The sequence below is a fragment of the Narcine bancroftii genome, chromosome 2, assembly GCF_036971445.1.
Source record: "Narcine bancroftii isolate sNarBan1 chromosome 2, sNarBan1.hap1, whole genome shotgun sequence".
NCBI classification, from domain to species: domain Eukaryota; kingdom Metazoa; phylum Chordata; class Chondrichthyes; order Torpediniformes; family Narcinidae; genus Narcine; species Narcine bancroftii.
This window is the reverse complement of record NC_091470.1, coordinates 176,846,471-176,861,762: the sequence shown is the minus strand read 5'-3', so window position 1 is coordinate 176,861,762 and position 15,292 is coordinate 176,846,471. Positions and strand designations below refer to the sequence as shown.

At 43.5% G+C, this 15,292-nt stretch overlaps 1 protein-coding gene across 5 annotated transcripts in view; it reads right to left on the bottom strand.

Annotated features, from left to right (window-relative positions):
- The window catches only part of LOC138752528 (vascular endothelial growth factor receptor 1-like), a 33,727-nt gene extending 24,354 nt beyond the window's left edge, over nt 1–9,373 (bottom strand). For all 5 annotated transcript variants that reach the window (XM_069915330.1, XM_069915332.1, XM_069915333.1 and 2 more), the window contains exons 1-2: nt 9,296–9,373; nt 8,566–8,919 (exon numbers count right to left, since the gene is read on the bottom strand). In XM_069915330.1, coding sequence (XP_069771431.1) covers nt 8,566–8,919; nt 9,296–9,332 — 391 coding nt within the window. In that variant the 5' untranslated portion in view covers nt 9,333–9,373. The remainder of the gene's footprint in view (nt 1–8,565; nt 8,920–9,295) is intronic.
- Nucleotides 9,374–15,292: the final 5,919 nt, after the last annotated feature.

Genomic DNA, 15,292 nt, shown 5'->3' with positions numbered 1-15,292 from the left:
TAATTCTTTTTTTAAATTCTGTATAATCTGTGTTACTCATGGGCATCACTTCACTTTTATTTGCATTGATATTTCTCCATATTCCTTCAATTTCTTATGTAATTCTTTTATTGATATCTCTGGTTCTGTTAGGTATACTATGATGTCATCTGCAAATAAACTGATTTTATACTCCTTCTCCTTTATTTTTATCCCTTTTATTTTATTTTCTATTCTTATCAGCTCTGCCAATGGTTCTATTGCTAAGGTGAACAATGAGGGAGATAATGGACCTCCCTGCCTAATTGATCTACTTAATTTGAATTAATATTCATTTACTGTCACCTTCTCCAATGGTCCATTATATAATGCTTTAATCCAATCTATATATTTTTCAGGTAGACTGAAGTTCTGTAATACTTTAAATAAGTAGTTCCACTCTACTCTGTCAAAAGCTTTTTCTGCATCTAAAGCAACAAGCCACTGTTGGTTTCTTATTTCCTTGAACTGCATGAATTAGATTAATAAATTTACAGAAATTGTCCGCTGTTCGTCTTTTCTTAATAAATCCAGTTTGACCTTGTTTTACTATTTTTGGTACACAGTCGGCCAATCTGTTTGCTAATAATTTTGCTATTATCTTATAATCTGAGTTAAGTAGAGATATTGGTCTATATGATGCTGGTGTTAATGGATCCTTCCCTGTCTTTGGTATTACTGTAATTATTGCTGTCTTACATGAACCTGCCAAGTTTTGATTTTCTTTTTACCTGGTTCATTACTTCCAGGAGAGGAGGAATTAATAACTCTTTAAATGTTTTATAAAATTCTATTGGAAATCCATCCTCTCCTGGTGTTTTATTTTTTGGAAGCTTTTTTTTTAATATATCCTCTATTTCAAATGGTTTTATTAGTTTGTTTTGTTCCTCTTCTTGCAATTTCAGCAGTTCAATTTTAGCTAAAAATTCCTCTATTTTGTCATCTTTTCCCTTGTTCTATTTGGTATAATTGTTCATAAAATTCCTTAAAATTTTCATTAATCTTTTGGGTTATTTGTAATTTGTTTGTCCTTTTTCCTTGATGCCAATACAGTTCTTTTAGCTTGTTCTGTTTTAAGTTGCCAGGCTCATATTTTGTGTTTTTTTTCTCCCAGTTTGTAATACTTTTGCTTTGTTTTCATTATGTTCTTCTCCACCTTGTACGTTTGTAATGTTTCGTATTTTTTTTTGTCTGCCAATTCTCTCCTTTTCGTTACATCGTCCCTTTTTACTAGTTCCTTTTCTGTACTTACTATCTCCCTTTCCAACTGCTCTATTTCCCGAATGTAATCCTTTTTCATCTTAGTCACATCATCTTAGTCACATAACTTATTATCTGCCCTCTAACGAAGGCTTTCATTGCATCCCATAATATAAATTTATCTTTCACTAATCCTGTGTTTATTCCAAAATGTTTTAATTTGGTGTTCAATAAACTCCCTAAATTCCTGCCTTTTAAGTAGCATGGAGTTTAACTTCCATCTATATGTTCTTGGTGGGATGTCCTCCAGTTCTATTGCTAATAACATGAGTGAATGATCAGATAGTAATCTAGCTTTATACTCAGTTTTCCTCACTCTCCCTTGCATATGGGCTGACAACAAAAACATATCAATCCTTGAGTAAGTTTTGTGCCTACTCGAATAATATGAATATTCCTTCTCTCTTGAGTGCTGCCTCCTCCATATACCATGAGTTCTTATTGATGGCATAACATTCTAACTACCATTACATTTCTCCAAAAATTTCCATCCTAACCTAAGCAAAACAAGCATCCAAATTTGCTGCCAACTGATTATTAAATACAGATTAATAAAGCCATTCATCCCTTGATCAAAATTCACATGCAGACTTAAGGGAAAGCAAATGGTGGTATCAGGAGCAAGAAACAAACTGCCGTAGGAACCAGGCTGAAACCTTTCATCGGGACAGACTTGGTCATCTGAAACATACCTCCACAGATGTTGCCTGACCTGCTGAGTTTCTCCAAAATCAACACGTCTTTCTGCCTTATCCCTTACTATTCCTAAACTTTCTCCATCATTTCAATTATTTTCTTGCCAGGTTCTTTCAATTGAAATCTCCATGTCCACTCAAACGATGTCAAATTGTGATGTGAACTTTGATTCACAATATATCATAGTTCCCTCAAATACATTTTAAATTTAAAAAGATTTTAGACATACAGCACTCTAACAGGCCAATTTACACCCCAACTACGTTTTGAACAGTGGGAGGAAACCAGAGCCCCCAGAGAAAACCCACACAGATACTGGGAGAACATACAAACTTCTTACAGACACCGAGGGATTCAAAACCTGGTCCACACCCAATCGTTGACGCTATAACCATATAACCATTTACGGAACGGAAACAGGCCATGCTGTCCTTTCAAGTCCGCACCGGTTCACTGATTTTGTGCGCCCTCTTCAGGCAATGGTCCCGATGGGTTTGGCCCTCGAATTCCAACTTCAGTGGCTTCCATTATTCCACCTTGGCAAACTCCAAGAGTCTCGTTTGCAAAACCTCTTCATCATTTGGAAAACCCTGATGGGGCAAGTTTCTTCAGCAGGACACTGAAGTGGCTAATTGGAGGGAATCAGTTTGTGTCCAATGAGCAACAAATCTCTCTCTCTGAAACCAATAAGAACTTTCCTGAGCGGTAACCAATGATCTTTATAAAGGCATTGCCCTCATTAACAGTATTCAATGCCTAAAATCAGGATTTACCAAGATTAAAAAAAAAACCTTAATTCATATGATTAGAGAAAAGAGACTGGCCAAGCATGGTTTACAATTCCCGAGGCTCAGAATCTCGTTTATTGATTTGGAGCCAACGACTTCAAGCTGCAAACTTATGGTTATTCAGGATCTTGCTGGTCTCCAACATTATGTGCAAGAGCTAAAACACATCAAATGAGTGGTGGCCTCTATTTTATGCTACAGCTTTAGTTCAGAAGTTTAGTTCAATAGTAGTTATTAATTTTTTTAAAATTCATTTTTAGGATCTGGCGGTTGCTACAATGCCACCATTTGTTGCCCATTCTGAACTGCCGTGAAAAGGTGGAGACCCCCGAGTTGCAGTTAAATTAAGGCAGGATTTTCATCGAAAATGTTGGGCCCTCAGGGAATATTGTACAACAAACAGTCGGGGATGAAATGCATGGTTTCATGAAAGGGGCAAAGCAGATAGGTAGGTAGTGAAGAAGACATCTGGCATGCTTGCCTTCGCCAGCCAGGACACTGAGTACAGAAAGTGATGCTATGTTTTTTTAAATATATTATTTACAATAATTACATTACATTCAATTCCAAAATTATTTCAAAAAGTTATACATGTGGTATATGAACCCCCCACCTCCCCTTCCCACAACACCCCAAAAAAGAAAATAGAAAATAGAGAGAGAAGGACTAGAGAATGCAGAGGGAATAGAGCACTTATATCATAAAGTCTAATATTGGAGGTTACCAAGAAGTGAGATCTTCAGAGTCTATTAAACATTTTGTAAATATGGGCACCAGATTTTCCAAAATACATGATATTTGTTTTGTAAACTGTAAGTAATCTTCTCAAGTGTTTTTCAGCTACAAAGTTCAACACACCATCTTTCCATACATAAATCTGTATCTGCTATACATTTCCTAGAAACTGCTAAAGCAATTTGTACAAATTCGATTTGATACAGAGTTAATTTCAATTTAGGTCTTTAAACCTCAATATTATTCAATAAAAATAACATTGGATCCTGTGGGAACTTGACCGCTGTAATTAGTCCCATAAAGTTACAAACTTCCAACCAGAAATATTCAATATTAGGACACTGCCAAGTAGAATGCAAAAAAAAGTTCCAATCTCACGTCCACATCTTAAACATAAATCTGATAGAGTGGGATTCGGTCTGTTTAATATTTGTGGTGTCAAACTGATGCAAAAATTATATTAAACTAACCTACACCTAATGTCTATAATTTTTGTCATATTATCCTTACATAGTTCCATCCAATCTTTCTGATATATTTGTCTGTTTAGATCCACTACTCATCTTAATCTTGATTTATGCAACCCTATTTTGGGGGCTTTCTGTTGAAGTAAACTATACATTACAGAGATAAATTGACTTGCTCAGTATTATTAGACTCCGACCTATTTTATCAATCAAATATTAACTTGATAATAGCAAAAGAAATTATTATTAGGCACATTAAATTTATTCTTCGCTTACTCAACTGATGTTATGTTAAAACTGTAAAAGACGGATGAAACTGCATGGTGTATTGTGTGGAATTTCGGGCACACAACTACGGGAAGGATATTATGAGGTCGAAAAGGGTGCAAAAAAAATCCATGAGAACGTTACTGGAATCGGAAGGCTTGAATTACAAGGAGAGATGGGATCGGTTGGTATTTTTCTCCCTGCAGCTTTGGGTGTTAAGGAGGGCCCTTACAGAAAGTTGTAAAATCCTGATGGGCAGAGAATAGGAAGAGTAGGGCTTTCTAAATCTAGAGCGCATAGAGTTACAGTGAGATTGGCAAGATTTAAAATGGACCTGAGGGGCCTCGTTTCATTCAGAGAGTAGTGGGTGTATGGACCGATCTACTAGAGGAAATGATAGAAGTGGGATCAAAGCTAACTTTCAAAAGACGTTTGTGAAAGAAAACGTTGAATGAATATGCTTAACAAAGGGTTAATGAATTAGGTGCGAAAATACAGTAGGTAGCTCCCTGTAAGATGATGGGAATATAACTGCTGTAGTGAGATGTGTTTCTTTTCTGGCCAGAATGGCTTTGCAAGGTGAGCCTGGTGGGCAGCTCGCATCTTTGCCAGCAGCTGCTGGATTTCCTGGTTGTTTTCGTGAAACCAGTCCTTGTTTTTCCTGGAGGAGAAGCCCAGTACCTCTTCAGTGGATTGCAGTATGGTAGTCTTCAGCTGATCCCAGAGGGTTTCAGGGGACAAGTCCGTGAGGTGGATTGCATCCTCGAGGTTTGCTTTGAGGTTTGCCTGGAAGTTTCCTCTCACTTCGTCTGACTGCAGGTTTCCAATATTAAACCACTTTATGGGGGCTTTACTGTTCCTGGACTTTGGCTTGAAGTGAAGGTTGAGCTTGCAGCGAACCAGCCGGTGGTCAGTGTGGCATTCCGCGCTGGGCATGACCCTGGTGTGGAGCACATCTCGTTTGTCTCTTTCTCACACCAGGACGTAGTCCAGGAGGTGTCCGTGTTTGGATCGGGGATGCATCCAGGTAGTCTTCAGGCTGTCCCTCTGCCTTGCCAAACGAACCCAGCTCAGCGCGGACATTGGCGACTTCAGGGGTTTTTACGAGGCTCTAAAGGCTGTGTACGGCCCCTCACCCCAAGTCCAAAGCCCGCTGCGCAGCTCGGACGGCAAAGTCCTCCTCAGCGACAAGATCTCCATCCTCAACCGATGGTCAGAACACTTCCAATCTCTTTTCAGTGCCAACCGCTCAGCCCAAGAATCCGCCCTGCACCAGCTCCCTCAACAGCCCCTAAGGCTAGAGCTGGACGAGGTCCTCACCTGGGAAGAGACATATAAGGCAACTGAACAACTGAAAAGTGGCAAAGCAGCAGGTATGGATGGAATGCCCCCAGAGCTGGCGGCAAAACTCTACATGCCAAACTGCATGAGTTTTTGAAGCTCTGCTGGGACCAAGGAAAGTTGCCTCAGGACCTTCGTGATGCCATCATCATCACCCTGTACAAAAACAAAGGCGAGAAATCAGACTGCTCAAACTACAGGGGAATCACGCAGCTCTCCATTGCAGGCAAAATCTTTGCTAGGATTCTCCTAAATAGAATAATACCTAGTGTCGCCGAGAATGTTCTCCCAGAATCACAGTGCGGCTTTCGTGCAAACAGAGGAACTACTGACATGGTCTTTGCCCTCAGACAGCTCCAAGAAAAGTGCAGAGAACAAAACAAAGGACTCTACATCATCTTTGTTGACCTCACCAAAGCCTTCGACAGCGTGAGCAGGAAAGGGCTTTGGCAAATACTAGAGCGCCTCAGATGCCCCCCAAAGTTCTTCAACATGGTTATCCAACTGCACGAAAACCAACAAGGTCAGGTCAGATACAGCAATGAGCTCTCCGAACCCTTCTCCATTAACAATGGCGTGAAGCAAGCTGCGTTCTCGGACCAACCCTCTTTACTATCTTCTTCAGCATGATGCTGAAACAAGCCAATAAAGACCTCAACAATGAAGACGGTGTTTACATCCGGTACCGCACGGATGGCAGTCTCTTCAATCTGAGGTGCCTGCAAGCTCACACCAAGACACAAGAGCAACTTGTCCGTGAACTACTCTTTGCAGATGATGCCGCTTTAGTTGCCCATTTAGAGCCAGATCTTCAGCGCTTGACATCCTCTTTTGTGGAAACTGCCAAAATGTTTGGCCTGGAAGTCAGCCTGAAGAAAACTGAGGTCCTCCATCAGCCAGCTCCCCACCATGACTACCAGGCCCCCCCCCCCGCCCCCCCACATCTCCATCGGGCACACAAAACTCAAAACGGTCATCCAGTTTACCTATCTCGGCTGCACCATTTCATCGGATGCAAGGATCGACAACGAGAGAGACAACAGACTCGCCAAGGCAAATAGCGCCTTTGGAAGACTACACAAAAGAGTCTGGAAAAACAACCAACTGAAAAACCTCACAAAGATTGGCGTAAACAGAGCCGTTGTCATACCCACACTCCTGTTCGGCTCCAAATCATGGGTCCTCTACCGGCATCACCTACGGCTCCGAGAACGCTTCCACCAGCGTTATCTCCGCTCCATCCTCAACATTCATTGGAGCGACTTCATCCCTAACATCGAAGTACTCGAGATGGCAGAGGCCGACAGCATCGAATCCACGCTGCTGAAGATCCAACTGCGCTGGGTAGGTCATGTCTCCAGAATGGAGGACCATTGCCTTCCCAAGATCATGTTATATGGCGAGCTCTCCACTGGCCACCGTGACAGAGGTGCACCAAAGAAGAGGTACAAGGACTGCCTAAAGAAATCTCTTGGTGCCTGCCACATTGACCACCGGCAGTGGGCTGATATTGCCTCAAACCGTGCATCTTGGCGCCTCACAGTTCGGTGGGCAGCAACCTCCTTTGAAGAAGACCGCAGAGCCCACCTCACTGACAAAAGACAAAGGAGGAAATACCCAACACCCAACCCCAACCAACCAATTTTCCCCTGCAACCGCTTCAACCGTGTCTGCCTGTCCCACATCGGATTTGTCAGCCACAAACGAGCCTGCAGCTGACGTGGACATTACCCCTCCATAAATCTTCGTCCGTGAAGCCAAGCCAAAGAGAAGAAGAGTGAGATGTAAGTCCACAAGAATGTCCATTCACCTTGAGTGAAGGACTCCCTGACAGTTCCAAAGTGTTTACAGACACCACAGGGGATCCTTATTCTTCTTTTCTTTCTTTGGCTTGGCTTCGCGGACGAAGATTTATGGAGGGGTATGTCCACGTCTGCTGCAGGCTCGTTGGTGACTGACAAGTCCGATGCGGGACAGGCAGGCACAGTTGCAGCGATTGCAAGGGAAAATTGGTTGGTTGGGGTTGGGTGTTGGGTTTTTCCTCCTTTGTCTTTTGTCAGTGAGGTGGGCTCTACGGTTTCTTAAGGATCCTTATAGTAAACAAAGAATTGCCAGATGTGTGAAACTTGTAAGGGTCCCACCTGCCCGAAGGTGTATAAAAATACGATGAACACTCTGATGTTTTGAGTGGGATTCAGTGAAGAGAACGAGTTAGTAAACTTTCTTTTATCGCCCCTCACTTCCGCAAGAGTATGTCCACGTCTGCTGCAGGCTCGATGGTGACTGACAAGTCCGATGCGGGACAGGCAGGTACGGTTGCAGCGGTTGCAAGGGAAAATTGGTTGGTTGGGGTTGGGTGTTGGGTTTTTCCTTCTTTGTCTTTTGTCAGTGAGGTGGGCTCTACGGTCTTCTTAAGGATCCTTATAGTAAACAAAGAATTGCCAGGTGAGTGAAACTTGTAAGGGTCCCACCTGCCCAAAGGTGTATAAAAATACGATGAACACTCTGATGTTTTGAGTGGGATTCAGTGAAGAGAACGAGTTAGTAAACTTTCTTTTATCGCCCCTCACTTCTGCAAGAGTTATCAAGGTTAAATAAAGAAACTGTTGTCAGCTTAATTGGTTCTGCTGTTTTGTTTATTACAGCTCAGGTTCACTTTAACCCATTGAGGCAGGTACATTGATAGGAAAGGTTTGAGAGATATGGGCTGAACTGGTGTAGACAGGTTGGGCTGGGCTGAAGGGCTTCTTTCCATGCCGTAGTACTCTGATTTATTCTACTGTTTGGCGTCCTCCATTTTTTGGTTCTGTCATCTGCTTCTTTCTATTTCTATGAATGTGAGTGGCATTGTATATGTGAATTAGTGAGGGTGTGTGCAAGTTTCTTTTAGTGTCAGTCGGGGTATGGCTCTGAATGACAAACATCACTGGCAGGTTGCTTGTTGCCCTGTGAATTCCTGATTTAACACAACCCAGCCAAACTGGACCACTTACCTTCAACAGTCAGGAATATGGAGTAAATGAACATCTTGTCTGGTGAATCTGTGTAATATCGTTCCACACTGAGCTGATAAATTCCACTGTCAGTTAGCTCCAAGTGTTGCAGCTCCAGGCTTCCACTTGCAGCATTGTACTTGCACCGGTGTTCATAATAAGGAGAAAAAGACGGAAGATCGACACCAACAGAATGAAATAATATCAATGACTTATGTAATCGGTCAATAAATGACCACTGGATTATTTGCCTGTTTTGAACTTGGATATTTCCAGTTAATAAAATTGAGTCAAATACAGTTGCATAAATGTATTTTCTTGATTTTGCTGTATTAGCCATAGTTTGGGCACAAGCTGCAAAACAGAAATTGATCAGAGTTGAGGAAATGTTCAAGAAATCTCCCCACCCCCGGGACCCCTACCCACCCCTGGGACCCCTCCCCAAACACAGGGACCCCTCCCCAAACACAGGGACCCCTCCCCAAATCCCAGGACCCCTGCCCAAACCCCAGGACCCTTCCCCACCCCAGGGTCCCCTCCCCAAAACCCCCGGGACCCCTCCCCAAACCCACAGAGCCCCTCCCCAAACCCCCGGGACCCCTCCCCACCCCTGGGTCCCTCCCCAAACCCAGGGACCCCTCCCCACCTCCAGGTCCACTCCCCAAACAGGGACACTCCCAAAAGCCTGGGACCCCTTCCCACCCCCGGATGCCCTCCCCAAATCCCTGACCGATGAGAGTGAGTGTGAGAATGGCCGCCGCCCACATGGTGCTCAGTCAGGCTCCGTCATCCCGTTGCCAGGGGAACGTCCAACATGTCATACGTCAGCCGCTCCGCCCCGAATTTGGCGATTGTTCCCCGCTCGAACTCATCCCTGCTCATTGGAGGCTGCACAAACCACCCTCTTTGGTTCAATACCGCCACCTGCTGACGATCTGGGCAAACTACAAGGACCCACATGTTGGGGCCATTACCGCCACCTGCTGTCGGTCTGGGCAAACTACAAGGACCCACATGTTGGGGTCATTACCGCCACCTGCTGTCGACCTGGACAAACTACAAGGACGCACATGTTGGGGGTCATTACCGCCACCTGGTGTCGGCTTCGGTGAAGTATAAGTGCCCACATGTTGGAGGTTCATTACTGTCATCTGGTGTCGACCTTGGCAAACTGCATGAGCTTATAGATGTACAATACCGCCACCTGGTGTTGGAAGACGAAACGATGTTGTTCAGGGACTGACCTGTCAATTGCTGAGGTGTTGAAGGTTGAGGGGATATTTGATAAAGTTAACAAAATGGAGGGGTTGGCCCTGACTAAATGCATAGAGAACCCCCTTTCCACCTCCTCTGTTTCAACACCTCTGTTTCAAGTCATGAAATTCTGAGTTTTGCGGTGGCATCATAATGTAAATATTCATATTCTAACCTTCTTACATTACTGTGAAATAACAGTGCATGAAAAGTGAGGCCATGTCTGGGGTTTGCTGATCATTCAGGAATCTGATGGCGGAGGGGAGGGGGGGGTGGAGAAGCTGTCCTTGTGCCGCTGAGTGCTCAACTTCAGGCTCCTGTACTTTTTCCCCGATGGTAGCAGAGTGAAGAGGGTTTTGCCCTGGTGGTGGGGTCTTTGAGGATAGAGGCTGGGCTGTTTTTTTAAGAGATCACCTCATGTTAACGTCCTCGATGGAGTAAAGTCTAATGCCCATGATGTCACAGGCTGAGTTAACAACCCTCTGGTTTATGGATGCAAGGAAGATAGAGGGTTATGAATTGTGAGGTGGGGAAGATTCAATTTGTGGGGTAGGTTTGAGGTCAGGTAGCCATTTCCAACTTACCAAAACAGAAGATATGCAGGGTCAGCGTAGGAAACTCTCGGGGGAGGGGGTGCTGCTGTAACACTTCCCATTCATCACTCTCGCACGTGAGAAGAAACGTGGCTGTGCACAGGTAAGTGCCCTTTTTGCCCCTTAATTTGTCCTCCATTTGGGGGTGTCGAGCTGACACCTGGATGCCTGCACAACTTAGTAGGGCCAATGCCCCCAAATGGAGGTAAAAATTAATGTCTGTCTTGAGGTGGCACCAGATGGAGGACAGAGGGCTCCAAAGTGGACTGTCCGGCTTAAAACTGGACATCTGGCCTGGTTTAATACCCTGAACAAAAATCCCTGCAAAATATAGTGGACACAGCCCAGGACCATGGAGAACATCTACAGGGAATGCTACTGTCAGAGCAGCAGCGATCGTCAAAGACCCACATCACCCAGCACCCATTCTCTTCTCACTGCTGCCATCAGGGAATAGGTTTCGGGGCCACAAGATTCACACCCCCCCAGATCAGGAACAGCTGGTACCCCTCCACCATCAGACTCCTCAATGACAAACTTAATCAGAAGGCATTTTTACACAGAAACTGGAATTATTCTGAAAGAAATTAGGATACGTAACTCCGGTGTGTCCCATTGTGGTTGTTTACACAGGGGCACTTTTACACAGCCTTCCAGTGTTGCAGAGTTTGTCAGAGGGTGGAACGTCATATTCATTAGGCCTGTTTCTTTCAGGGTGGCTGTGGTTATTTCACACTGCAGCTGCTCTGTAAAAATGTGTCGGGGTCCCAATGGATAAATTACGGGATGGAATTCACATTAAAAAATCTTGTCTCGACATGGTCACACTGCAGCTGTGTAAAAGTGGCTTGGGACTCATTTAAGGACTTTTACCACTGGACTTTATTGATTTTTTTTCTCGGTATTCCAGTTTGTTCACGTTTATTTGTCTGCACATTGACTCATTCTTTTGCGCTTCCAATAATTGAGGTTTTTTGTGGAAGAAAGGCATTTCCTCTAGATGCTGTAAAGACCATCTGAATTCTTCCATAATTTTAGGATGTTTATTACAAACAGACCACTCACAAAGAACACTCATGTTTTATTTTTTTTAAATAGCCAAGACACTTATTTGGAAGTCACAGCCATGGCCATCTTTGGAAAACAATGACTGACAGGTGTCTCTTGCTGTGAATCACACCTCCAAGACTTCAAACCATTATGCAAAACCCTGCCTTTTTCAGGTTTGAAACACTGCAGGCAATCTTTTTAAACCACAACCTGGTGTCATTAGGGCTTCTACATTTTAAACATGTATCCACATTTTAGAGAACACACCTAAATTTATATCTAAAATTAAAGTGCAAAGCCAGGTTTACAGAGATCGAGAGAGAGATGGGAGTCAGATCTAGGAGTCTCAAGCCACTTTCAGGTGCTCCGACGCAGATAATGTGCCGGCAGACGCGGCTGGGGGAGTGCAGCTGGGACATTCAGGTGGGCACAGAGAAGATGCCTTTTTCACCTCAACGTGCCGACTGAAGGAGAGCTGGGTCTGAGCGAACGCGGCTCCTGTGGACTGTGGCCATAGTCACTGCTGTGTTCCCTTCCCCTATCTTGAGATCTCTTCAGACCTTTGTTTTTGACCTATTATTTATGTCAGCATTTAATTGTGCCAACTTTGGCAGCCCTGCCTTCAGTTGTCAAGGTTCTGAGTTTTGGAAGCAATGTACTATTTTTTAAAACCGAGTATTTGGTTATGCAATCTAATGCCCCCAAATTTTTTTTAACCAAATAAACACTTTGCGATGTTAAAGTCACTAACTAAACATAAGGGGGCTGTTAAATTGTTACCTACCTGATGGTGAGAGAAACAATATTTAATAGGATATTAAATCTTATATTGAATATCTTAGAAGGATTGAGTCTTGGGCTACATTCACGATGCTGTATCCAGGTGCACTGGGGGATGCTCTGAGCCAGAGAATATACCTACCCAAGGAGGGTTAGGTAAGTGCTCCTCGGAGCCGGGTTCTCCACTTTCAGGTGGCCACCTGACAGCCACATTGGGGGTAAAATAGGTGGCTTTACAGTCAGGTATTCTGGCTACCTGAAAGCGGCTACAATAACAGAAAGATGCTGGTCTGATTGGTGACTGGGCAGCAGGACGTCAATTATAAATGCAAAATACAGATTAGTGTAATAATTTTCTACACCAATTATACCTCACACCACAGAAATTACCTAAATCAAAATCTTAAATATCTGATATGTGTTTGAGATGTGGGACAGAAATAGAAAGGTTCTTACATGCTACATGGTCGTGTGTGAAGGTGAGACTTTTCTGGCAGGATATTACTGAAATATTAACAAGGATAATGGGGTGGCCTTTGCAGACGACCTGGAGCTTTATCTTTTGCGCAACTTTATTAAGTAACAAACAAACTAAATCCAAATTTCATTTGTTAAAATAGCTTTAGCTGTTGCTAAGTAATGTGTTGGAAGTCGGACTCCATTTGACGGCTAGCACGATGGAAGACCGATGAACAGTTTTTACCCATGGAAAAAAAAATCACAATCTAAAGAACAAATATAACGAATTTATAAAAATATGGTGACCATATCTGGACTATGTATGGGCCCAAATATAAAAAAGGTGCCACTATTATAAAAAAAATGACCTTGCCAATGAAAGTTTTCGTTAGAAACCCAGTTGTAGCCCCTGACAGTACACGGGATTGTACCGGGAAGGAGTTGCTGTTTTGTTTAAAAAATTAAAATTTTAAAAATGGAAAACTTTGGTCTGTATATTTATGTAAAAAAAATCAAAAATCCTGGTCAAGGTCCCATCTTCCCTGGATGAACCCAATGATCCAGAAATCTGGTCCTTCCTCCTGCCCAGTCTCTGAAGTCACAAGTTAAGCTGCATTGTCCTTATTTCTAACCTCTCCAGTTCAACAGGAAGCGAACTCAAGGTCGCAACCCTGGGGGAGGGTGGGGTTCTGAACTTCCACTTCACTCCGAGCTCCACGAAATCTCAGCAGGACCTCAGCACCATTCCTAGCCATGTCATGGGTCACCACATGGACCTCAACATCCACTTGGGAATGTCGTTGTTTAAGTTGGCTTGTTCTCTGTTGCTCACATTGATGTCCTTCCCTTCAGTCCGCTCCTTAGTAATTATAATGTCAATCTCATCCTTTTTTGCCTCGCACCCTTTCTCCCCACTGTTAAAAATCCTGCCATTAAGTATGAAATCCACGTTCCAATTTGAATTTCCAAAATGCATCCCTCTCACACCATGAGCTCCATCTGGCACTCAAATCGGCATCTTGTCCTGAATCATTTTGTTGGTCAAACTTGACAAATGTGTTCGTCAAATCATACACACACCTCCTGCCCATCCTTCATCATTATCTTTTTTCCTTCCCTAAATAACACCATTAATGTCATGACGAGGCAGGATCGACGACTCAAAGCCGCCCTGACGATCTCAGAGGAGGGCAGGGCCTCACAAAGTGCTCCTAAATCGTGTCTGTAAGAAAGAATCCTCTCCAATAGTTGCCCAACCACTGGCACAAGACTTGCTGGATGAAAAGTCTCCATTTCCCGTCACCTTTTTAAACACCTTGGATGCATGCCACAACGTCCAATCCAGGACAAAAGAATTATCATGATTCATCAAGTTGCTCGAAGAAGGTATATCCTGTGGGCATGAAACATCTTGTCTCTCTTGATGCGATGTTCAAACTTGGTTTATCTCTCTCTATTTCCATGTTAAAATCCCCCGTGTTGGCCTAAACATTGCCTTTCTGACATGTGCTCTTTCAATGTAATTTGTTGCGCACATCCCAGTTACGGGTTTGGAGGCTTGTATCTAACTCCTAACACTGTGTCCTTTTATATTTCACATCTCCTGTCTCAACCCTCAATAATTGCATGTCCTGTCTAATGCCAAGTCCCTTCTTTCTCATGATTTCCATGTTATTCCTGCCAATGGGGAGCCACACCAGCCTATCCTTTTGATCATGTACATCCTTGGACATTCAGCTTTCAATGACGTCCATCATTTAGCCATGAATCTGGCCAGAATACAACTCCATCTCCTTCCACATTTTCAGGGACAGAATGGCCTCTTCCTGTGCTGGATCTCAATAAGTCCTTGTTCCACGTGAAGGTTTAAAAGACCTCATTTTAAAAGTGTCATTGGTGCTGATGCACAAGTCATGTGTAGGATTCAAGAGGAGGTGTGTGGTTTTGAAGGCAATGCTCGGTCCCAGGTGAAAATGTCCAGGAAGCAGTTCCCTCCATGTGTGGAACTATTGTCTGGAGGATGGTGATGCTTCAGTCCATCAAATTGTGTGACCGATCAACCTTAATCAGATGGAGAATCGTCACTAAGAGGCTTTAATCACCGTAAAGTGTCAGCACAGCTTGCATGTTGCCAACCCAGTACCAAGGCATAGACTGAGGGAGGGGTTTGGGTGTAACAGCCTTGATGGGGATATCTGAGAGAGAGGAGTCAAAGGTTCGGGGGGTGGGCCAGCCCATACACCATCTTCATACCTCGACACACATAGTGGGAGCAGTACAGAAATTCCTTCAGGTTTGTCACAGACTCCAATTTCTGTGAGTATCTATAGTGACAGGGAGGGAGGCCACTTGGATTTGGGGTTGTTGTCCAATGTTCCAGCTGCTTACAGTTAATGTGTTTGGATCAATTCACTGGAAGTACAGTCACCTGTTCACTTGATGAGCATTGACATGTATTGGTACTGCCCTTGGCACGACTGTTGACTTTATCGAATAGTGTTTGATTGACAGTGACTCTTCCTCCTGCTAAGTTTCCATTTGATGTGAAATTTGGGGTTAATTTTTTTTATTGTTCCTGAAAGTTGGAGGCG